The sequence below is a fragment of the Cavia porcellus genome, unplaced genomic scaffold, assembly GCF_034190915.1.
Source record: "Cavia porcellus strain 051 isolate PalLab524CR breed Dunkin Hartley unplaced genomic scaffold, mCavPor4.1 scaffold_3, whole genome shotgun sequence".
In the NCBI taxonomy this organism is placed as follows: domain Eukaryota; kingdom Metazoa; phylum Chordata; class Mammalia; order Rodentia; family Caviidae; genus Cavia; species Cavia porcellus.
Window position 1 is genome coordinate 66401276 of NW_026947486.1, and position 25052 is coordinate 66426327.

Here is a 25052-nt window from a genome sequence, read left to right on the forward strand (position 1 = left end):
ACTAGTTGATAAATTACATATTGTCCTCTTAGAAATAGTTTTTCAAGTTACAAAATTAAAGCATACAAAGTGAACATTCAAACAGTGAGCCTGCCAACAGTTCTATTCAATGATTCAACAAAAATTTAGTAATACAGTTATCAATCCTAGATACTTAAACATACATGCAGTTATATCCTTTAGAGCACTTTCTTTTCTTTTCTCTTTTACAATAGCAATTATACATTTTGGGTTTTATTATTCCTACAATTCTTATTACTTTTTACACTAGAGACACAATGTGATATTTATAAATATGATTCTTATTTCACTTATGAGGATAGTCGCAAGTTGTCTCCATTTACCTATGAAGGCCTCAAGATCATCCTTTTTATAGTTGAGTAATATTTCATTATATAAAAACACCACATCTTGGGGGGAAGGGCAGATAGATAACAACTGGGTACAGAAGCTCCCTGAGATAGTCAACTTAGAATTCAACATAATACAGAGGATGAATTCTCTCATTGCAAGAAGAAATTAAGGCAACTTCCCAACCATCCGAGGTCCTGCTGCAACTGGCCAACGCTGTGACTTGTCAGGGTCCCACTGTGACTTGCCGAGAGGTCCCACCATGACTGGACTGGCCGTAGGCCGTGCTATGACTGGCCAAGGCCCCACCGCGACTTGCTGGGGCCCTGCTGCAACTTGCCGAGCCATCTGAGGTCCGGCCACTTGGACTCACTGGAGGCACAGTTACTTTGAGTTTGGAGGTCAGTGAGCCGAATGGAGAGCTGAGTTGGCAGGGAGCATACATCGACCTGTGGTGACAGGAGTGGAGCCATTCCACAGAAAGTGGGGCTCTGGCAGACGACATTCTGGGATCGGGCAGAACTGGCAAGTACAAGGGGCAGCAGTGACTTCAGTCAATCGTTCCCTTCCTGAATGGGATTGGTAGAGTGAGCTAGGCCTGGGTCACGAGACCTGGCTAAGACGCAATAGGTTATCCAAGGTTAAATCCCTGTAGCAGTGGCGCACACTAACCACACTGGCCCAGTGGGGCCTCGGAGGTTTGCCTGCTCCAGAGGGCAGGTGGTGCAAAGTAATACAGTAGTGCAGGCCACAGCAGCTTGACTGATCTGGAGGGGAGGGGCCAACATACACTGTCCCTGTCTGCAACTCACTAACACACTGCAGTGTGAAGGGTCATCTAGCCAGCATACTTCAGAAGAATTGTAGCCAACAAAGAAAGAAACTGGGGTCTCCTGGAAGAAACAAAAAAGAGGGGAAGAGGAAGCAAAAACAAAAGTCCCCAGCCCCCAACCCTGAGAACATTGAACCAGGACAGGTAAATACAAAGGAGAATGAGAGCAGCAAACATGCAATATCAGACACAGTGCCAGGGGACATAAAGAGATATATTTGGGACCTCATAGAAGAGTTCAAAAGTGAGATATTTAGCCAAATAAAACAAGATACAAGAAGATTAATAAAAGAGATATTAAGTACCCCTCAAGCAAACACAGACAGAAGAAGGAATTCAAACAAAGGCGAGAACCATTTGGTGATGAATATTAAAAAATATAGAATACATGAAGCAGATTCAAAGAGATCACCAGGAAATTAAAAGCTCTATGAAAAGATGGCAAATCAGCTTGAAAAAAACTAAGGATAGATTATCCAAACTGGAGGACAATTTTGCAATGTGGGAGTATGAAAGGGAAAAGTTTTTTAAAATAAGAAGGCAACAAGCAGTATCAATAGAAAGGCTAGAAGATGACAAAAGAATTTATAACTTGAGAATAAAGAATGTAAATGAAGTAGCTGGGATACAAACAAAAGAATTACACAGGTTATTCACAGAAATTAAGGAAAATTTCCCACACATAGGAAAAGGAAATGATATTCTGAACTCCAGCCACCTACAACCAAAACAGAGATACACCCAGGCATATAATAATCAAGATCCCAGAAATTCAATATAAGAACAGAATACTAAAAGCTGTTAGAGACAAGAAACAGATAACCTACAAAGGAAGGCCCATCAGACTAATGGCAGACTTCTCAACACAAACCATCAAGTCAAGAAGAGACTGGAGCAAAATATTCCAAGCCCTGAAAGAAAATAACCTCCGTCCCAGATTGATATTCCCTGCTAAACTGTCTCTAGAAATTAATGGAGAAACATGATGCTTCCAAGACAAAAAAGAACTTGGGAAATTTGCAACCACCAATCCAGCTCTATACAGAATACTCCAGGGCTTTCTAGAGAGAGAGAAAAGTACTAGGATTCCAGGAACAGTGGCAGAGAGGCCTCAATGAATGAGTAGAAAACAGAATGAAGATAAGCAGACAACTGATGGCAAAAAAAAAGCATAACACAAATGAGGCAGAGAAGGTTTTATTCAAAACTTATATGATTGATAGTTTCAAGTCTGAGAGTATAGGCAACTACACTGAAGGTGACAAGACTCAATGATACACATTCTGTTTTAATAACTATTGGTTTTTGAAATTGTATACTATATACAAATTGTGTTTTTATTAATACTGTTATGTACTGGCACATTCAATTATACTATGTCTGATGATATAGCCAATTCTATTGGAGATAACAAGAGACAACACAGGAACTATGATAGAACGATGTGTACAATGGTCTTATATGTTTTTTTCATTTCATGTGTTTATAGGAATATATTTTGTTTTGCCTTGTTTATTTTGTTTCTCCCTCTAATATAGAAAGGATAGAAATACATGTTAAGACTCATTCATGTGTAGAATCTGTAAGCAGTTTATGAGAACAGATCATATGACACATGATGAAATGAACAGATACTTTGAAGAAAAAGAGACACTAAAATACCCAGTGCGATCCTGGAGTGTCACAATGTGAAACCCAGCAATAGTATTATTCTTTGTTCAGAGTGATATTAGCCTGCTTGGGTTTATTCAATTTCAACATAATTGAAGAGATGGATAACTCCATGTATATTTAAGTGTATAGGATTGATAACCATATTTCTAAGTTTTTGTTGGATAGTTGAACAGAACTAGTTCCAATCTTACTGTTTGAATCCCTACTTTATAAGCTCCACTTTAGTATCATGAATAACTATTTGTAAGAAGACAATCCATAATCATCAACTCGCGATTTCTTGCTGTTTATTTTTTTCTTTGAAATTATGTATTATTTCTACCTGTTTTCTGTTTTGTTTAATCTTTCTTTAAATTAAATTTTTAAAAAAGACACTACAGTACCCAGCTGATCCCATAGTGTCATGATGTGAAATCCAGCCATACTATTATTCTTTGTTCAGAATGATTTTAACCTGCTTTAGTTTGTTTAATCTAAATGTAAATGAAGCTATGGATAACTCCACGTATGTTTAAGTGTATAGGGTTGACAACCATGTTACTAACTTTTTGTTGGACAGTTGAACAGAACTGTTTGCGGTCTCGCTGTTTGAATTCCCACTTACATGTTCCATTTTTGTATCTTGAACAACTATTTGTAAAACGACAATATGTAAACAACTAGTGATTTCTTACTGTTTATTTTCTTCTCTGAACGTATGTATTATTTCTACCTATTTTCTGTTTTGTTTGGTCTTTCTTTAAATAAAATTTAAAAAATACCAAATCTTTCTCATTCACTCTGCGATTTGTGAGCATTTTGGTTGTTTCCAAGATTTAGCTGCTACAAATTGTGCTGCTATGAACATGGATGCACATATATCACTGTAATACGACCTTTTCAGTTTTTCTGGGAAAATACCCAGGAGGGAAATAGCTGGATTGAATGGAACTTTCAATCCTAGTCTTCTGAGAAAATTCTGTACTGATTTCCATATTGACTACACCAGTATACAATCCAACCAATAGTGGAGCAGTGTTGTTTTTTCCATGCAGCCTTGCCAACATTTGTTATCAGTTGATTTATTGATGGCAGCTATTCTTTCCAGAGTGAGATGAAATCTCAGTGCTGTTTGGATTGGCATTTCTCTAATAACCAGTGATGGTGAACATTTTTTCATGTATTTATTTGCCATCTGTATATCTTCATCTGGGAAGAAGATCTGTGTGTTCATCTCAGATGTCCATTTTCTTTTGTGGATATTTTCTTTTAATGCCATTTGTGTTATCTCATGCTTTTTAGTTTATGTCAATAAATGTTATGTTATTCTTCTTTGCATCATCTAGCAGATGCTAGATTGATTTATTGTAGTACCTTGCTATTTTTAAGTATCTTTCTTTTTATAATTGCCAACCATAATCCTGTCTTTTAGATCTGAGATGCTGTTTTCACATTGGCTCATTTTGCTACATATACCTTCAATGGAATATTTAATCTCCAAGCTATCTGTTTGAACCTATCTCATGAATTCCATTTCTTTCCTATGTTGGGTGTTCATAATTTTTATCATCGTCCCGAGCTCCTATATATTTTTTTATCTCTATCTGTTCTACAGTCACTACCATGTCTTTATTATGATCAGCATCTTTGTAAATGAGACATCCAAAAATGTTAATATATCCATTAGAATTTAATATGTGATAGATTGGAGATGTAGAATAGGGGTATGAACTGAGGCTGAAAGGGAGAAGCATGAAAGAAAGGAAGAGGAAGAGAGTGATGGATGGTGGAAACTTTCAGGAAATGAAGTGGATGATCTTTGATAAAAGCAAGGACATTTCATCCATTGTAATAATAATCTAATATTTATTGATCTCATATTCTGGCAACTACCCAAAACACAGCATTTGCATTCATTTAATCCTCATGATCTGTAATATAGATACTATTATTGCTCTCATTTTTAAAAAATGAGAATGCCAGGCATAGTGAGATTTAGATTGTCATACAGCTCATCAATGGTAATACACTGGAAGTTTTGATTACATGGTCTTAAGCACTATCATAATACAGTAAGTACAAGAAGCTATTGTTTAGGCATGCATATGAGTATACAATAGATACTGTATGTTTTGAAAATACCAATGACTCAGTTTAGGATTCTGTATAAGAAAGTATCATAGACTTGGTGATTTGTAAACAAAAAGGACTTATTTCTTACAACCCTAAAGGCTGTACAGCTAACAGCAGCATACCCTCATGGTCATGGGCAGACTATGGTTTTTGTAGGTTTCAGATTGCTAAATTTTTCCTGTATTCTTGTATGTCAGAAATATGAGAGCTCTCAGAAATTGTTATGGTTTTCATCTAGGTGTCCCCTTAAAGCCTCATGCAGTCATGGGAGTGGGCTTTTAGTTTGCGATTGATTCATGGGATTATGGATGTAAGTGCTACACCCACCCCTGGATGGGTTGCCTGCATAAAATATAAGAGAGGAAAAAGTTTTCTCTCTTTCTCCTCTTTTATTTGTTGATTTTGCTGTCTTGTGCCACCATGAACAGTTGCTCTTCTCCCATGCTACTCTGCCTTGGAGCCAGCTGATTATGGACTGAAACTTCTACAAGCTGTGAGCTAAATAAACCTTTTCTTCCTTAAATTTGAGTGCTGTGTATCTTGCCTCAGTTTATCAGGACACTAAACTTGTTCATTAGTACTCTACCTTCATGATCTATCTCCTAGAGGCCGCACACCATCACAATGTGGTTGAGAGTATTAGAATTTAAACATACGAATTTTGAGGAGTCACAAACTAGTAAAAATGAAGACAATTTTTATCTGACCATCAACATATTGTATTGTATACTATGATTTATTGAACTAGTCAGTCCCCTATTGAGCTTTTATTTCTATGATTTTGATATTACAAGTCTTTAATAAACATTTGTGTGTTTATATCTTTAATCACATGTATTTCTAGATAATATATACATAATTTCCTAGATTTGCACATTTAAATTATTAAGTATTGCCAAATTACCCTAAAATTTTATACTTACTTATACACCTATCCAAAGTGTTAATCAGTGTCTGTTTTACATATCCTTGGCAGCACTCGGTGTCACCAATATAGCAGCACAGACCAAAACAATAATTACTAGGTAAACTCTACAGTAGTGATTGTTGCCATGAAGAACCATTGAGGTTAATAGAGGACATTTATCATAAATTTCAGAGGTGTAAACCAAACTTAATGATGTTCTTGAGAAGCAAAACAGAAGAGCTAAAATATTTCAAAATGGAAACAAGTATGGCTATATGAGACCAGATCAAGGTCTATGTAGAAAGGGAAAGGGGTCAGACTCTCTTTAACAAATTTGATATTCTCATTGGAGCACTGCTTTTCCTAATATGGCCTAGGAAATTATTTGGCTCACACCACTTTCATCTTTTTGTTCTACTGGAGAGCAGCTAATGTATGGGGAATGACACATTTTAGAGGCAAAATTTACTTTATTTTTAATTGGCAATGGTTAGCTATTTAGTTGTTAGGCTGAGTGATTGGTGACAGTCTTAACATCTTTTGGGGAATGAATTTTTCAAGCATTTAACTCTTTCAAATGAAAAACAATTCTGTTTTGATTGAAGTATTTAATGAAACAAAGATTATTTTATAAAACACTGATCAGTTTTTAAAATCTGATGTTTTAATTTTAACTAAAAAATCAAAAGATAATCTAGGTAGTCTTGTTGACCTTATCCTAAATTTTTCCAAGTATAGTGTTTTAGGTCAGAATTTGAGACAACTGAAATGCCCTGTGGCAAGGTGGAGAGAAATGTACTAAAAACTATGAGGGAACTATGTGTCATCAACTACGTAAGCCAGAGGCTATAAATTTTGCTAGGGCTTAAAAATGAAACAAAATTGCTTATAATAAACTTAACAGGAACTTTTATGATGAGATTATAATCTAATGTGTAAATGATGATGAAAGGGAGCTCAGAGAAGTTAAATGACTTTGTAAATATATCATTAAAAACAGAATCATGGTGAACTCAATGGCCTCAATCCATCATCCAGAAAATAAATATTAACTAACTGTAATGAGGATAATTTTATAGTGAAGAAACCCAGAAGATGTCAAACAATCAACAATTTATCTTTTGACATACTGCACAAAAAAGGACACAAGATCATGGCTATATTTTTAATATAAGTGCAAAATTTCAATCTAACAGTATGAAAGCAGCTCACAAAATTCTAGTTAGGAAAAAAATCTACAAAACAAGCGACTCATACTCTTCAAAGACAGACCAAAAACTGTCACAAATAGTAACAAATGGAGACCTGACAACAAAACACAATGTAGGATTCTGGATTTGATCCTGGATGAGAAAAGTATGTTAGTAAGATAACGTAAAATTCCACTGGGGTTTTTTTTTTTTTATTAGTTAATAGTGATTATCAATATTAGTGTTTTGGTTTTAACTGTAGGATAGTAAGCTGTTAACAGAAAGCTGTGTGAAGGATATATAGGAATTCTTAACATTTTTGCAAATTTTCTATAAATCTTTTTTTAGCGAAGAGCTCATGATGGGTGCAGCAATGCGTGTAATCCCAGCTATTTGGGAGGCTAAGGAAGAACCCCCAATTTAAGGCCAGTCTGGGTAACTTAATATCTTGTCTCAAAATTTAAAAATAAAAGAGATGGGGTCATAGCTTAGTGGTAGAGCACCTGAGTTTGATCGCCAATAACAGATGTGTGTGCGTGCATGAGTGCACACACACATGGCACAGATTTCCCTAATTTGCACTATTAATCTGAGTATTTGTTAGTCACTTGTATTTTTTATATTTTACACACTTCCAAATTTTTCTATTGATTTTGTAAACAATTCTCCTTTATCAGTGGTTTCACTTTCCAAAGTTTGTTGCCCATAGTCAACCATGTTTTGAAGGTATTAAATCCCAGAAACAAATAATTCACATATACTTTTCCTAGTCCTGGAGATTGAACTTTGTAAATAAGTAGGCAAGTGTGTAACCATGGAACTACATCCCCAGACCAATAATTTATACATTTTAAATTATACAGTATCCTGAGTAACGTGATGAAACTTCACATCATTCCTTTCTGTGATGTGAATGATCCCTTTGCAAAGGTATCCACGTTGTATGTTACCTGCCAGTTACTGGCTTAGTATCAGATTTACTCTCAGCTGTCACACTGCCATGGTATCACAATGCTTCTATGCAAGTAACCTTTATTTTACTTCATTATAGCCCCCAAATGCAAAAGGAAGTACAAGATCATTAAACACAAGACAGATTAACTCTAGTATTTGTGGCAATTGTATTGGGCATAAAAGGAAAAAATGCAGTATATATAAATTTGGGTACTATTCAGTTTTGAGCACCCATTATGGATCTTGTAATATACTCCCATAGATAAAGGGCAACAATTGCACTAAAAATCTTATACGTATTTTATATTAAGGAAATTAGCTCCTTGTGATAACAAATGTATTTTCAGCTTTTATTTTTTATGGAGGGTTTGTGTGTATATTGCATAATTTTTAAATTAATAATTTCTGATCACCTTTTGGCAGCAAATAAGGAATAGCAGCAAAATGGCTTTAGCTTTTCCATAGTAATCAAAGGCCACAGAATACATGTACTAGTTAATGTAAATGACTATCCAAATTTTTCTTTCCTTCACTAAAAATGTATTTAAAAAATCATACACAGTGACATTCACCCATTTGGTGTACAATGATGAGTTTTAACAAATGTATACATGTAAGTAATTATAACCGACATATAGAAAATTTGCATTACTAACATGAACCCCATGTGCTAACACTTCATACTTGAGTACGCCAGCTTCCATAGAAGTTGATACATGTATGGTTCAATCATTTTTATTGCCAAATAGAATTGTATTTCTCGATATACCACAGTTTCTGTATCTATGCACCAGTTGGAAAGGTATTCTCTAATATTTCCCTCTATTTTTAGTGGCCTGTAGGTCTAGTAAAAGGCAGAGGTGAGTTTTCCCACCTAACAGGAAACAGTTTTTTTCTGGAAAGTCCAGCTGAGATCTACGTTCTTGAGTAACAAATGCAAAATCTATACCAGACTAATTTACTTCTTATTCCTTAAACTATATTAAAATTGGGTAGTTAATACCAACTGAGCAGTATATCAAAGAAACAGGAGTTTGTCCTGAGTATAGTTAGAAGATATTTGAAAGTGCCTATGAAAAATATTCTTTTTTTTTTTTTTTGTCTTTTTCGTTTTTATCAGTACTAGGGATCGAACTCACGACTGCCTGCTTGCAAGACAGGTGCTTATGCCGCTGAGCTAAACCCCTAGCCCCGAAAAATATTCTGAAAGCCAAGTCACTGCAGAAATATTTACATTGTTTTAAAATTTAAAAGATACTGAAAAAAAGTAAAAATCACTGAATCACACCATCTTACTTTTACAAAGTGAAAGTTCACTTCAGCTTATTCAATCCTACCATCAAAGTTTAAAATTTGGTATATATATTCTCATCTTTTTCCAAGTTTATTTTGAAATATCTATATATAAATATTCTACATGCTCATATATATACACAATAGCATATAATCCTAATTTTTAATTTGACATAAAACTTTGGATATGAGTACAGGTCAGAATATATTCATAAATATAGTCGTATTTTAACTAGTAGATGTGCCAGAAGTTATTTATGACTGGGAATTTGGATAATACCCAACTTTCTATTTTTGTGATAGTAATACTGATATAATTCACATACCATACAATTCGCTCAAATTATATTTATGGATTTTTAGTATATTCATAACGTTCATAGTCAACACAGTAACTTTTAGAACATGTTCACTAACTTCTAAGAAACCCCATATACTTCAGCCCTTACCCTCAGTCCTTTGCATTACTTTGCTTTCCACTCCAACCTAAAGCAACCACTAACCGTCTGTCCCTACATATTTGCCAATTCTGGACATTTCCTGTAAATGGGATCATATTTTATGTAGTCACACATGACTGGCTTCTTTCACTGAGCACACTCGTAGGGCTTTCCCATGTAATAGTAAGTGTCATAAGTGATCCCTACTCTTCAAATATTTGAAGAAAATGTATTAATTTTTCTTCAAATGTTTCATTCATTTATGAAGCCACTTAAGCCTGGGCTTTTCATTGTGGGTAGTGTTCACTTATCATACTTGTTAATAGGTCAATTCAGGTTTTCTGTTTTAAGTTAGGTATGGTAGTCTGTCTTTCTAGAAATCTGTGCATTTCATCTAGGTTAATTCATTGACATACAGTTGTTCATATTATTTCTTCCTAATCCTTTTCATTTCTACAAGGTCAGTAGTGAGAGTTGCTCCTTCATTCCTGATTCTAATAATTTGTCTCTTTTTCTGGTAATTCTAGTTCAAGGACTGTCAGTTTGTAGCTTTTTTTTATAGCTCCAACTTTGGCTTGGTTTCACTGAGAATATACCTTACATGACTTCCATTCACATATAAAGGTTTGATAGCTTAGCTTATGATCTATTCTGGAGATGTTTCATGTGCACTTGAGAACATGCATTCTAATGTTGGGTGAATGTTCAACAGATGTCTTTGGCAACTATTTGGCTTAGACTGTTGCTCAAGTCTATTTCCTTGTTTATAATCTTCCAGTTCTTCTATTATTTAAAATGCAATACTGAATATTTCAACTGTTTTCGTAGACTTATTTATTTCTACATTCATTTATTTTGATTCATGTATTCTGGGTCTGTGCTCATTATAAATGTTACATTTCCCTGCAAGAGTGATTCTTTATCTCTGGTAACATTTTTTGCTTTAAAGTCTATTTTGTTGATACTAGTGTAGTCACTCCATTTTCTTATTATATTTTGCATGATACATTGTTCTCCATTGTTTTACTTTCAATTTCTTTGTATTTTCTGAAGTATGTTACTGACAACAGAATAGTGATGAGTATTTTCTTTGTTCAGTCTAACAATCTTTGTCTCTTGATTAGTTTGACCCATTCATATTTATTTTTATTATTGACACAGGTGGATTTAACTGCCATTTTACTTGCCTTCTATCTGAAGGGTTGTTTTTTTTTTGCATTAAGTATTTTCTAATGTGACATTTAAATTTCTTTAATAGTATCTTCATTTTTAAAAAGTTATTTCCTTTGTATTTGCTTTAAGGCTTACCATATACATCTTATCTCAACCACACTGGCTAAAGGTATACGCTAAATGCTAGTGAAAAGGAGAAATCATACTCCTATGCAAACACATTCCTTTCTCTGCATTTTGTGGTATGACAGTAATATGTATTATTTCTACATTATAAACCCTACAGTATTTCATTATAATTATTACTTAATTCTATGCCTGTCAAAGAAGCTTAGAAGAAAAAGAACAATTGTATACTTATAGCTTTTTAAAAAATATTAATCTTTGTATTTGTCCTGTCTTATCATCTCTGTTCCAATGGATTTGAGATAACATCTATAGTCACTGCTTTAGTAAAACACAGTAGTCTTACCATCTTGCTTTTTTCTTCTATTATTGGCAAACATATTACACTATTATAAGGTAAAACAATGCAACTATATACATATAATTTCATGTAATTGTTTTTTAAATTAGTTTAAAGGAAAAATGAATTTAGATGATTATTTCTGTCTGTTCCTTTTTTGTGTGTAGGTACAAATTATTGTCTAAGGGCACTTGTTTTCCACTTAAGAATTTCCTTTTGTATTTCCCGTGAGGTCTGCTGGCAACAAGTTCTTTCATTTTCTTATGTGGGACTGTTTTATTTCACCTTCACTTTTCAAAAATAGTTTTATTGTATATAGGGCTCTTGTTTGAGAATCATTTTATTTGAGCATTTTAAATGTTATCTCACAGATACCACTACAGTTTCTGATTAGAAGTAAGTTGTTAATCTCATTGGAGTTCACTAGTAAGTGACAGTTAATTTTTCTTATGTTGCTGTAAAGATTTACCATCTTTGGGCTCCACTATTTTTATTACGATAGGTCTGTATGTAGGTTTTTTTTTTCCTTTCCCTACTTGGGATTTGCTGAGCTTCTTCAATGTGTAGACTATTGCTTTTCATAAAATTTTAAACATTCAGTTTGCCTTTCCTTTTCCGCTCCCTCCCTTCCTTCTTGAGTTGAGACAAGGTTTTGCTATGTAGTGCAGATTGGCCTTGAACTCACGATATAGCCCATGCTGGCTTCCAATTTGTGGTGATCCTTCTGCATCAGGCTCTCACGTGCTGGGATTAAAGGTGTGTGCTACCACACTTGATTCAGACATTATTTCCTGGAATGTTTTCCTGCTTCTTTCTCTTCTCTTTTTCTGGCACTCTCATTACATGCACACAGAAGTGCTTAACGGTATCTTACTACCAACTGTTAATCTCTAAATTTATTCAATCTCTTTTGTTTCCCAATCTGAGTAATATCTCAATCTTCACTGCCTACTAAGGTGAGAAGCATTATTATTCTCATTTTATAAATGAGAAAACTGAGGACCAGATTAAATGACTTGTCAAGTTCAAAGTGGTACAAATGGATTAAGGTTCAGTTTGATTCCAAAGTTTGTAGCACTTCTTGTATACAATATTGTTCTACTTTTTTCAGCAACCTTAAACAAATAACTAGGGAATGAAACAGGCTATCTCTCTTCTAGAGAACTCTTTTTTCCATGTCACATTGGTATTCTTGCAAGTATGTTCTTTTTCTAAAATTCATCTATTTAATATTTAACATATTATGTAGCCAGTGTTTATTGCTTTGAATTCAATGATTAGTCACTGGCATCTCGCTAGTTAAGTGGCCATGCAAACACCAATATTTTGATCTAAAAGATTTCATTATAAAAATACATAGATTTTTGAAGACTGATATGTTAGTGTAGAAGCATTCATCAAATATGTTGGCTGACTTATGAAACAAGTTCTTGTTACTAGTTTTGACATAAAAGCATTTGTCAAGAATTAGGCCCTAGGGGCTCACTCTTTACTTACTGGGTGTACACAATTAAGGACAGGTAAGATCCAGTAAACAAATACTTAAACATTTAATTAGTTTTAAAGTTTTATATACAGGAAACAGGCTTGCAAAGAATGCAATTTCTAGGAGTAAATATTGAAGACAACAGAAATAATAAAAATTTTACAAAATTCTCGGGAATAGTTCTATGCAATTTACCTTGAGAAAATAATACTCTCTGTATATTACCCTTAATACTCATGAGATTTTTGACCTATATAGTTTTTGGTTGTAGAAAATATGTTCTATTTATTGCCAATAGCTGAAAGGTGTTGTCATTATTACTTTTCTCTCAGTTAGTTTCTGCTCTGTAAACAAATTTATATACAAATCCTTACTCTGCAATTTCTAATGCAAGACTGATCATCCAGAGCTATGTATATTCATTCTAGCTATCATTGATCTCAATACTACTATCTGTAATAGATGATTTGGGAGAAGTAGCTTGGAGATCTGACTGTTGATTTTTCTTTTTTCCAAACTCTATCACCAATATTTTCCCATGCAGTTTATATCCATTTACTAGATGCAAGGCTTCCCATGCTTTCTTCTTATCTAAAACACAAAGAAAGAAAAAGAAAAAATCAATTTACATAGAGCTTAATAATTAAATTTAATTCCAAGTCTAGTTTAGATTGTACTGCCTCAGACTTATATGCAAACAATAAAGTAATACTGTTATTTGATTTTTCCATCTTTTCTATAATTTCTAATTTATACAACTTAGCAAGGTTAAAATCAATGGCTAGCAACAATGACAATAAAAACTCAAAATGGATGTTTGAGAGTATCTCCTACATCAAAGATATAGGTACAGAAATAAGGCAGTGTGCTAAAGAAATCTGTTATTCCTAATCATACACAAGTTTCTTAGAGACACTTTATAGGAGAACCAAATCTTTTTCCAAATGGCAACACAAACAATAGAAGTAGTCATATTATCAGGGACACTTTGTTTCTATTTTCTTTCAGTGGGAGAGTAATTGTGGGAATCCTGATAGCTATAAATAAATTTAAGAATCCTCGTACACATATAGCAGCATCAGTCCTGAGAATACATCCTGTCACCAGGAATAATCAATTTATGGATCTCAGAGCCTGAATGAAAGAAATTAGGAAGGAGTGAATTATGTCCAAAAGTCTGTGGAATCATAAGTAGACAATGTCATTAGACTGAACAAATTTCTGTCTCAGCAATATGTACAAATTTTCAAATGCACAATGTGGCAAATGTTATTCTTAGCAAAACAGCCATACATTTAAAAATACTTAGCTTATAAAACCCTTTTTATAATGTATTTTTCAATTTGTGGATCATACTATATTGGGATCCTTTTAAATTTAAAAGGAGTGCTCAGACTAGTAAACACTGAAAACCACTAATACAGAGGATTTATAAACTTTCAATGGGAAATGAAAGATGACACAAGACTGTAGGCAAACAATGGAGGGGAGTTTTGCAGTACTCATGTGTAAGACCACTTGCTTACACATAGGTTAGCAAGCTATTTATAAATGATGATAATTCAAGGACAATTAAAAGTACTGATCTTTCCTAACTTCTTGCCAAAAGAACACACTGGCTGTTTTTTTTTTATAGAAAAAAAGCATTCCTATATTATTCCTTCATTTCCATTTGGAACACTTAATGCCATGTATTAACATTCATTTAGAAGAATATATCATCATCCATTAATTATAAATTAGTAATGAATTAGTATACTAACTTGCAGTAAAATGAGTAGAGCATAAAGAACATGCATTCTGATGAGAATATCAATGTATAAGTTAGTGAATAATGTAATTATAACTTGGACTAGAAATACTATTGCTAGCAAAAGGAAAATAAATTTTGGTAGAGTAAGCAACAGTGAGGAAATTGAGGACACTGGGGTAAGTCTGTCATATACTGTCAACAGAGGAGAGGAAACAGAGAAAGGGAGACAAAGGATCACTAAACACATTTTACTTATTTTGCTTGCCTTTTCATGTCAAACGGCTGTATCTAAATCAGAAGTAGAGGTAGTCTCTAGTGAACTGAGGCTATAATTAAATTATTATCTACATGAAGCTACTTACCAGGAAAGGTGATAAAAGCCTGTCCTCTCATTCGTCCAGTCATCATCTGAAACTGAATTGGAGGTCCTGTTTTCTCCTGGAACCGAGCAAACAATGACACAAGGTCTCTTTCAGTCACCCGAGGACTAAGGTTCTTCAGGTATAACACCTAATGTAAATTGAGATCAACAGAAATAACACATAAGGAACATGAGACAACTCTTTTATTTACAGTTAGAATGAGTTGATTTCAGACAAATTGGTGGATCAAAAACATTTATTTAATTTTCCACTCTCCAGAGAACTCCCTAAGATTATAGAGACTAATAAAAATAATGATCTTAACTAAGGAGGCCAAAAAGGACATGAAAAAATATTCTAGAAGTTGGAAAATAATTGAATGAGTAGAAAAAATTCAGCACAGTAAGAAAGTAGACATTAAACCATGAGTGGGGAAAGCTAAGCATTTACCCAATCTCTACTAAAGAATTCTTAAACAGTTCAGGAATCGATAGCTTCAGGTATCTTTGGAAATGATGGATTTAAAATAAAGTTATTAGGTTTAAGGCTTTTTAAAAACAAATTACAACTTTAAAAATCTCCATAATATGCTACTGGTGAGGGCACCTCATTGATCTGGCAAAATACTGTTGGAAGATGGGGAATGCCATACAATTTTGGGGATGTGAATACTATTTCTGAAAGCAAGGAGACTAAGACAAAGAATGCATACTAAAAACTGCATCCCCCAGGGCCTTTTATAACATTAGGCTCCTAGAATACTTGTACTACTCTCTAAAGAAAGCATTAGGAACACTCTCCTCTGGGGATACTGATAAACCCAAAGAGGAAAGATGAAAATACTGTGTAGCAGTATTAGCATTGTGAACCTGTACCCTCATGGGTACTTATCAATTAGGGTGCAGGGAATATATGTAGCTCTATTTGGCTTTAGTCTTCCAGATGCTAAACATTCTCAAAGATACTTAGATCAGCAGCACCTTTTCCCCAATCCCTTCGAGAAAGCTGTTTTACATATTTGAAAAGTAGTTAGATGCTATTCACACAGTCTTTCATTCTTGGAACTCCTTAATCCCCTAAATAGTTTTAAATATTTGTAACTAAGAGTCATTCTTCATGCTGCATAATTATATGTACTTTGGCAAATGTATGGTTTGCCTCCACCTGATGCACAATAATTTTATTTTCCAAAAAGTCCCTTGTTGTATATATTTCCTTCCTTCCCCCTGAAACTACTACTTAGCCAGTTATCATTTTGATGTCCTTATGGTTTTACATTTTCTAGAATGTCATATACTGCAATCATATAATAAATACTTTCTATACTAGTTTCTTTCACCTATTTACATGGATCTAAATTTCCTCTATGATTTTACATGACTTGCTATTTCACTTTATATTGTTGAATTATATACCATTGTATATAATTACCATAGGTGAATGGTAATTCACATATGGGAGGATATCTTGGTTGCTTTCAGTTTTGGCAATTATAAATAAAGGTGCTATAAACATTCACATGTCAGTTTTTCTGTGAGATATGTTTTTCAAATCAGTTGGGTAAATAATTAGGAGCAAAACTGCCAGTAAAACAAAAATTTCATTTGTGAGACTTTTGAATTGTCTTCCAAAGAATTTATACCATTATATATTTCTATTAGCAATGAATAAGAGTTCTTCTTTCTCTATATCCTGAACACAATTTGGTATTGATAGTTTTATTGTATACTTGAGCCAATCTCATAGGTATATGACATCTCACTTATTTTATTTTGCAATTCTTTGATGACAAATAATGATGATTTTCTTCCATAGGCTTATGTGTCTTTTGTGTCTTTTGTGGTTAACTTTCTTTTGCCCACTTTTAAACTGAGTTGCTCATTTTATTACTGTTGAGTTTTAGGATTTCTTTGGCTAGTTTAGATACGAGTCTTTTACTAAACATGTATTTTGAAAATATTTTCCTCCACTCTGTGTCAGGCCTTTTAATTCTCTTTTAAAAAGTACCTTTCGACTTCCGGGAGAACATGGTGGACAGATAACAGCAACTACCGGAGGCTCTCTGAAAGACTCGGCTCAGAAGCCAGGAATGGTGCGGACTAAGGAGACATAAGCAGGTGGAGATATGCTCTGCTGACTCAGGAACGAACTGGGCTGAGAGAAACCAACTTGGAATGCAGTCCTGGCGCTAAAACAGGAACAGAAAAGCCTCGGTGTGGAGGCTGGACCCCCGCGCCATTGTAAGCCGCGATTTGGGTTTCCCGCCGCACGGCGGCTGGCTGCCTCTACAGGGGCTCGGCAAGGAGAGAGACGCGCAGAAGCTCTGAGAACGGCAATCTGCGAACGGCAGGGAGGCGTGCACTGACTTGTGGTAAGGTGAGTGAGAGAAACTGATACTCTACCACAGTTTGACTCCAGCAGAGGACTTTCTGGGCCCGAGCAGTCCTGCGGGAGCAGGGCACGGTGGCGACTCCAGCCACACATCCCCCTCTCGGGCGGGATTGGTGAAAAGTGCCTGGCCTGCGTGATGCTGCCGGCGGACCTGGTAGGCTGTCCCAACCCAGATCCCAGAGCCTGACGGTGGCCGGGAGGGGAGACGCCTAGGCTGCCTGGTCCCTAACTCCCTGGTGCGCAGCGGTGAGTGGGAACACCTAACTGGCGCAATTCGATCAGGCTGTGGCTGACTGGGAGAGAACCTGGGCCTCTTATATAAGCTTGCATATATAAGGAACAGAGAAGAAGAGGCAGCATGGGAAGAGGCAGCAACAAGAAAGGCTCCTCGGCCCCCAATTCTGAGAATCAGGCAATAGCAGACACCGCACCAATACACATAAGGCGCCATATAGAGAGCCTCATAGACCAATTCAGGAATGAAGTTATCAACGACCTGAAGCTAGAAGTATGCAGAATAGTTAGAGAAATGCTAAGTACCACCCAAGAAAAAAACAGGTGGTGGAATGGAAGAACAGAAAAAAAGGGGAGAATTGTTTGATGGAGAAAACAGAGAAAGCATAGAATACGTGAAGCAGGTTCAAAGGGACTACCAAGATACTAAGAAGTCTACCGAAGACTGGCATAACAGCTTGAAAGAAACTAAGGACAGACTATCTGAACTGGAGGGCAGACTTGTAATATGGGAGAATGAAATGAAAAACTTCTTAAAAATAACAAAGAAACAAACAGCAATAATACAAAGACAAGAAGATGATAAGAGGATCCATAACTTAAGGATTAAGAACATAAAAGAAGAAGTAGGGACACAAACAAGTGAACTGCAAAAGCTACTCACAGAAATAATCCAGGAGAATTTTCCTAATTTAGCAAAAGGTAAAGATACTCAGATGTATGAGGCATACAGGACCCCAGCTACCTACAACCCAAATAGAGCAACACCCAGGCATATAATAATAAAAATTCCAGAAATTCAATACAAGAACAGAATATTAAAAGCTGTAAGAGACAAGAAACAGACCACTTACAAGGGAACACCCATCAGAATTACAGCAGATTTCTCTGCACAAACCATCAAATCACGAAGAGCGTGGGGGGAAATAATTCAAGCTTTGAAAGATAATAATCTCCAGCCAAGATTGAGATATCCTGCACAACTGTCCCTGGAAATTGATGGAAAAACGAGGTGCTTCCAGGATAAAGAGGAACTGGGGGAATTTGCAACCACCAATTCAACTCTACAGAGAGTATTGCAGGATATTCTAAAAAAAGAAAAATACAAACAATCCAGAAATAATGGCAGAGAGGCCACAACGAATGGAGCAGAGAACAAAATGAAGAAGACAAACTGACAGCTACTGACAGAAAAAGAGCTCAACAGAAATGAGGCAGAGAAGATTGGATGATAGGAACAGCTATTTTGGAGAAAATGACATCTTAATAGGTAATACTGATTTAGTATCATCTTGTTTTGAAGTCTCATCTAGCTTTTGTCCTTCTGTCTCCAATGGTCTAAATAGGCTGTATCTTATTGGATTTTATTATGTACGATAGTATAAGCAAAAACCTTTTAAAGACAAGGAGATTATACAGAAACCATTGTTCATTTTCTGTTAGTCGATTCTAAATACTCTGTAATGCTGTCATTCTCTTGAATGGTTTTACATTGTTTTGATATACTTAATGCTACAGTATACGAAGTTGTACTCAAGGATTTCAAAGAAAGAGACAATATGGTAACTACTTTTAGGTTAGGATTATCTGGTGGTGAAACACTATTCTGCTTAAATGGTTATATTTTGATCTGCGCCGTTTTGTTGTTATGCCCTCTTTTATCTCAATCTCCACTCCATTATTTACTTTTTTATCTTTATCCTTTTAATTAAAGGAAAAAAATAGCAGGATATATTATAGTAACCCACTTTGACTTTTCATTACCTTGATTTAAAGCCCTGTATGACTCTCACCATCTGGTTTTTAACTGATGTTCCCCTATTCTGTTTTGCTGGATAGTATCAGGCTCGAAAGTTTAGGCATCAGCTGTGAAGATAATGAGATTCATTATGACGCCCATTCTTGTTAACTTTTATCTACTTTTGAAGACCTACAATGTCTCCAATGTTTTGGTTTTGTCGGTTTTATTCTTTACTGTTTTGTTCAATTGTATTATAACTAACGATATAGGCAATTCTATTAGAGATAGCGGGAGGCATTATGGTAACCATTGTTTATCACCTTGTATTATGTTTTTACATTATCTATTATGTCCACCCTTTTGACTTGACCGATTCTGTTCTGTTATGTCACATTTGGTTTTACTCTCTTCCAAAAAAGTAATAAGAACCGTGGGAGCAATGAAACCCAAAATGTGTAATAGTCATGGTACAAAAGAGAGGAAAAGAAAGTGCTCCAAACTATATAACTGCATGTATATTTAAGTGTATAAGATAGAAAATGATATCACAGAATTTTATTGGATCAATGAACAGAACTGTTTGCAGTATCATTGATGGAATGTCCACTTTACAAGCTTTAATTTTGTGACTTGAACAATTATTTCTAAGATGACAATATGTAATCCATTAACTAGTGATTTCCTACTGTTCATTTTTTTTCTGTAAATCTGTATAACTTGTACCCTTTCCCTGCTTTTTTTTCTTTTCTCCTTAAATAAAATTAAAAAAAAAAAAAGAAAAAAAAGTACCTTTCACATGGCAGAAGTCTATAATTTGAATAACATATAATTTATCAAAATTTTTCTTAAATTGTGCTTTGCATATAACATCTTAAAAATATGTTACCAAACATGGGGTTACTTAGATTTTGTCCTGTTTTCTTCCAGAAATGCTATATTATTATGTTTTGCATCTAGGTATGTAACCCAATTTGAATTAATTTTTATGAACAATGAAAGGTTTCTATCTAGATTGCTTTTATATGCAGATACCCAGTTATTATAGCACCATTTGTTGAAACGACTCTTGTTTCTCCATTGTATTATCTTTTGTCAAAGTTCACTATATTGTGTGTACCTAATTCTAAATTCTGTATTCTACTCCACACTGATCTATCTATCTTTTATTTTCCCTCTAACATCATTTCAGAGCACTTTATTTAGTTAGTCATGAAGTTGGGTAGTATCAGTCCTTCAAATTTGCCCTTCTTTAGCACTATGTTAGATATTCTGTATCTCAAATCTGTATATTAATGTTCTTCAAAATGGTCGTACTCATTTATATTCTCTCAACAGTATATTACAGTTCTTATTCCATATGTTCACCAGTATTTGGTCTTTAAATGTATGCCAATATCCTGGGTATTATACAGTATATACCACTGTGATTTTATTTTGTATTTTCTTGATTATTCATTAGATTTCTTAAGTTTCATTGGTCACTCACATTTTTGGTTCTGTGCATTGCCTATTTATATCTTCAGCTCATTCATATTAGGTTGTTTATATTTTCTTATTAATTTATGGGAAAGATTTCTTTAACATGATATAGAGAAGAACAAACGATCACAAATATTGACAGTTTGACAACAATGAAATGAAAACTGCTCAATAAAAGATATCAGAAACAATGTTAAAAAGGTGAGCCACTCATCAGAAAATACTATATTCATTAAAAAACAGCACAGACTTGAATCCAGAATATAAAAATAATTCCTATGAATAAATATGGAAAAACAATCAAATGATAGGCAAAGGAATGGAAAAGTTAACTAACAGAGTTGACGAAGGGCTAAGATGTATGTAAAGGTGCAGACTTCATTGGAAAGCAGAATTAAAACAATGTTATAGCTTTTTAAACTTCTTAGATTCACAAAACTAAAAGTCTAAGCTGAGAATAATGGCACATGGCTTTAATCCCAGCCCTTGGAAGGCTGAGGCAGGAGGATTACAAGTATAAGTGCAGCCCGGGCAACTTAGCAAAACTCTGTATCAAAAAAAAAAAAAAATCAAAAAAAGTTGATGATGTAGGTCAGTGCAAAGGTCCTGGTTTTGATCCCCAGTACCAAAAAACAAAACAAAACAAAGACAAACGAACAAAAACAACAACAACAAAAAAGCACTAACCCTTAATACTATAAAGTCTTAGCAATTTGTGAGAGAGAATATCTGAGAGATTCCTGCTTACTGAAAGTTGAAGACATAAAGATCATATATAATATTACAGTAGTTTTACTCCCAGGAATATAACCTAGAACAACAATTCTTAAAATATCATTCTCAGAGTAGCAGCATCAGCATTTCCTGGAACTTGATAGAAATGCAAGCTTTCTTTCTCTGCTCCAAAGCAACTAAGTCAAAAATTGTGAGAGTGCACCTGTGCTTTTAATAGATCCTTCAGGAGACTATGCTGCACACTAGTATCACTAGAAGAGAATGATCCTTCCTCAACTTTTTTGATTAAGATCTACAAGAAGAACTGCATTTAATAATGTAGCCCACATACAACTCTCTCTCTCCTTCCACTCTTGCTCAAATTTACACACATAAAATAAAAGCTTTAAGAAACAAGTGATTGAGCTAGGGAGGCTGCTCAATAGTATAGCACTAGCCTGGCAAGTGTAAGGCCCTGGGTTTGATTCTAGGTACAAAAATCAACCAACCAACCAAGCAAATAAACACCCAGTGATTATTCTAACTATATGGAACACATTTGGATATTTTCTATTACATTCTATTTCTTTTTTTTTAAATTGCTGGATGCTACCTAATAATTGTAACTTAATTCTGAAAAGCAGCATTCTAAAGACACTTACATATGTACAATAAGAGATATGAACAATGATGTTACAAAATTATCTGAAGATAAATCTTTGGAAAAAATAGATAAATGAATTATGATATAATTCTGTAATATAATGCTAAATAGGTTCTTGTACTGGAAATTTTCAAAAACTCTGGTGTATTAGTAATGCTTCATAATGAAAAGTTAATTAAAAAAATCAAGCAACTCTTGAACAAGTAGTAAGAACATACCAGAAATTTGACTACTCAACAAAGGATATTAAAGGCAAATGCTTTAATATCCCTTGCCCTCAACAGATTTTTTAAAAAACACACTGGAAGAAATTCGTAATATCATTTTGTTTTTAATTAGACACAATAATTTAATATTCTAGGGCAGTGGTGGCATACCTATGATACACTTGCTGCAGTGAAGTATTTGTAACATTGAAAGTTGAAAAAAATTTGTTATTGCTGCTCTAGGGAGTCGTATTGTCTCTTTGGGTAACATGGTATTGAAGTATATTCCATTCCAGATACAACAGATAACTTGGATATGAAATAATTGATCAATAAAACATCGATTATATACCATGTTACTTGGTTACAGATTTGCCAATTTTGCAAAGCTTAGAGGACCTATGTTTTTACTTTACTGCTTTATAATCAGCAATTTAACTCATATGTCAAAGTCAGGTGGAGCACTCTGAAGAGAAAACCCACACAAGTAACAATTAACCTTACTCAAAACCAGTTGATCAATTACTTGTTGACTAATTGCACAGCTACCATGGATACCAGCTATGGTGGCTCTATGAATACATCTTGATTATTATGAGACTAGGAAACTAAAGGTTACTTTTCCCTTACTTTAGAAATTTTAATGGATTGAGTCTGATCAAGAGTTCTCTAAAATTCTAACGGTATATTAGGACCTTAGAAAATTACAAAGAACATCATAAGAAATATGCTACTAATATACCAGTAGTATGCAGAGAATGAATAGTCAAGATCAAGGACAAACACAATCACTGTGCGTATGTCATGATCTTTGATAAAATCAAAGCTAATTTCAAAGTATTACTTTAGGTAAAGGTAAATAAAAATGGACATATGTTGTTTTTCTTAGTTTGGCCTATACCTTGTTTGGTTCCCCTGGATTATATGAAGAAAACATAGGAATTTTTCGAATCTCTTCCACTGACAAACGATTTCTTTGGATCTCATCTTCTGGAATAAATTCTATTGGTTGCGTCAGCTTCTTAGGCTCAGTCCAACACTGCTCAGGTGAAAAATCGGTAACTTTTGCCACATGGAGACTGGGACCTTTACCCTGTGCTGCCTGTTCTCCCTCGTGCTGGAGTAATGATGGCTTCTCAGCTGTGTCACTATCACTCACTGATGTAGCTGAGACCAGTGAGCAGGAGGCAAAGGGTTCACCTCTCATAACTTGGAACTCTTCAAGACGTTTTTTTGTTATCATCTCTTGGTAAAAACTTTCCAGGTTGTTCATGGGATCACCTTTGTTCTTCTTTTGGGATTCATCTGGATCAAGACAAAGAGATAGGCAAGTTCTACAAAGCCTCCTAGTACAAGTTTTGACAAACAAAAATTAAATACTAGATCTCAGATATCAAAATTCTGCTAGGAAAGATGTTTACACCATGTGACAAATGACTGTATTTAGCTATCTTATTACAGTGCATCTCAAGCAATGCTAGAATTATGGTGAGGAAGTGAGGCACCTAGGAATCTCAGGATCATGAAATTATGTACCTCTAACTGATAAGGACACTTGAAACATAACCAAAATGGTATTATTACAAATCATGAAATTTATAATTCCCCATTATCACCAACTTCATATTTAAACTGTATTGATTACCTCAAAGATATTTTTTCACACTTGGTTATTCAGAATCTATATCAGCTTTTACCTATTAACAGCTCTTAAATCCCTTTTATTCTCAAACAATGCCCTTTTCTTCCTATCCATCCAAGCTATTTTCCGTTCCCAACTATTGATTTATTTTCTATATGAACAAACGAATTTGATGGATTATTTCTTGATGTTAAATTGCATACATTGTTTCTCAGTCCTCTCTATTCCTTTGTAGTTAGAATTATGCTATCTAATAGAGCAGTCATTAGCCATATTTGTCTATTTAACTTTTTAATGTCATTTTCTCAGACATTACATTTCAAATGTTCAATGTAGCCACATGTGACTAGTGGATACCATATTGAACAAAATAGATAAAAGACCATTTATATAATTGAAGAAAGCAGTATTTAACAGTACTGATCTAAAGTTCTGATTAGATTCATGTTCAACAATTTTAGACAAGAATCTTTCATAGATACATGTCCACTTTCAGTGTAACATGCTATTATGGTTTAGGTACAAAATGTTCCCCAAGACTGATGCTTGGAAGTAGGACCTGGCTGAAGGGAACGGATCACTGGAGGCTGACATTGAAGAGTATATTCTTGTTCCCAGCTTCTTCTATCCCTGCTTCTTGGCCACCATGGAGTGAGAAACCTTCTTTTGTCATGCCCTACCACTATGCTGCTTTGCCTTGAAGCCAGCCAATCATAGACTGAACCCACTGGAAACTGTGAACCAAAATAAATCTCTATTCTTTTAATTTTGGGTTTTAGGTATTTTATCCCAGGGAAATGAAGCTCATTAATACAGAAAATTGGTAGCAGAGAAGTACTGTTGTTGCTGTGAATATACCTCACCATGTGGTTCAGAAGCTTTCAGAACTGGTTTGCGGGAGGATTCTGGGGAGGTATGGAGATACCAGCTAGAGAAGCCTTAGAATCCTGTAAACAGAGATTGATGGGAGATCCTGGTTGGTGCCAAG

The 25052-nt window shown here is 34.6% G+C and overlaps 1 protein-coding gene across 7 annotated transcripts in view; it reads right to left on the reverse strand.

The window, feature by feature from the left end:
* Window positions 1–8081: 8081 nt before the first annotated feature.
* Rbm41 (RNA binding motif protein 41) overlaps window positions 8082–25052 on the reverse strand; it is a 71598-nt gene continuing 54627 nt past the window's right edge. For all 7 annotated transcript variants that reach the window (XM_003467621.4, XM_063246245.1, XM_013150227.3 and 4 more), the window contains 3 exons: window positions 23324–23727; window positions 14994–15141; window positions 8082–13469 (listed from right to left, as the gene is read on the reverse strand). In XM_003467621.4, coding sequence (XP_003467669.3) covers window positions 13303–13469; window positions 14994–15141; window positions 23324–23727 — 719 coding nt within the window. In that variant the 3' untranslated portion in view covers window positions 8082–13302. The remainder of the gene's footprint in view (window positions 13470–14993; window positions 15142–23323; window positions 23728–25052) is intronic.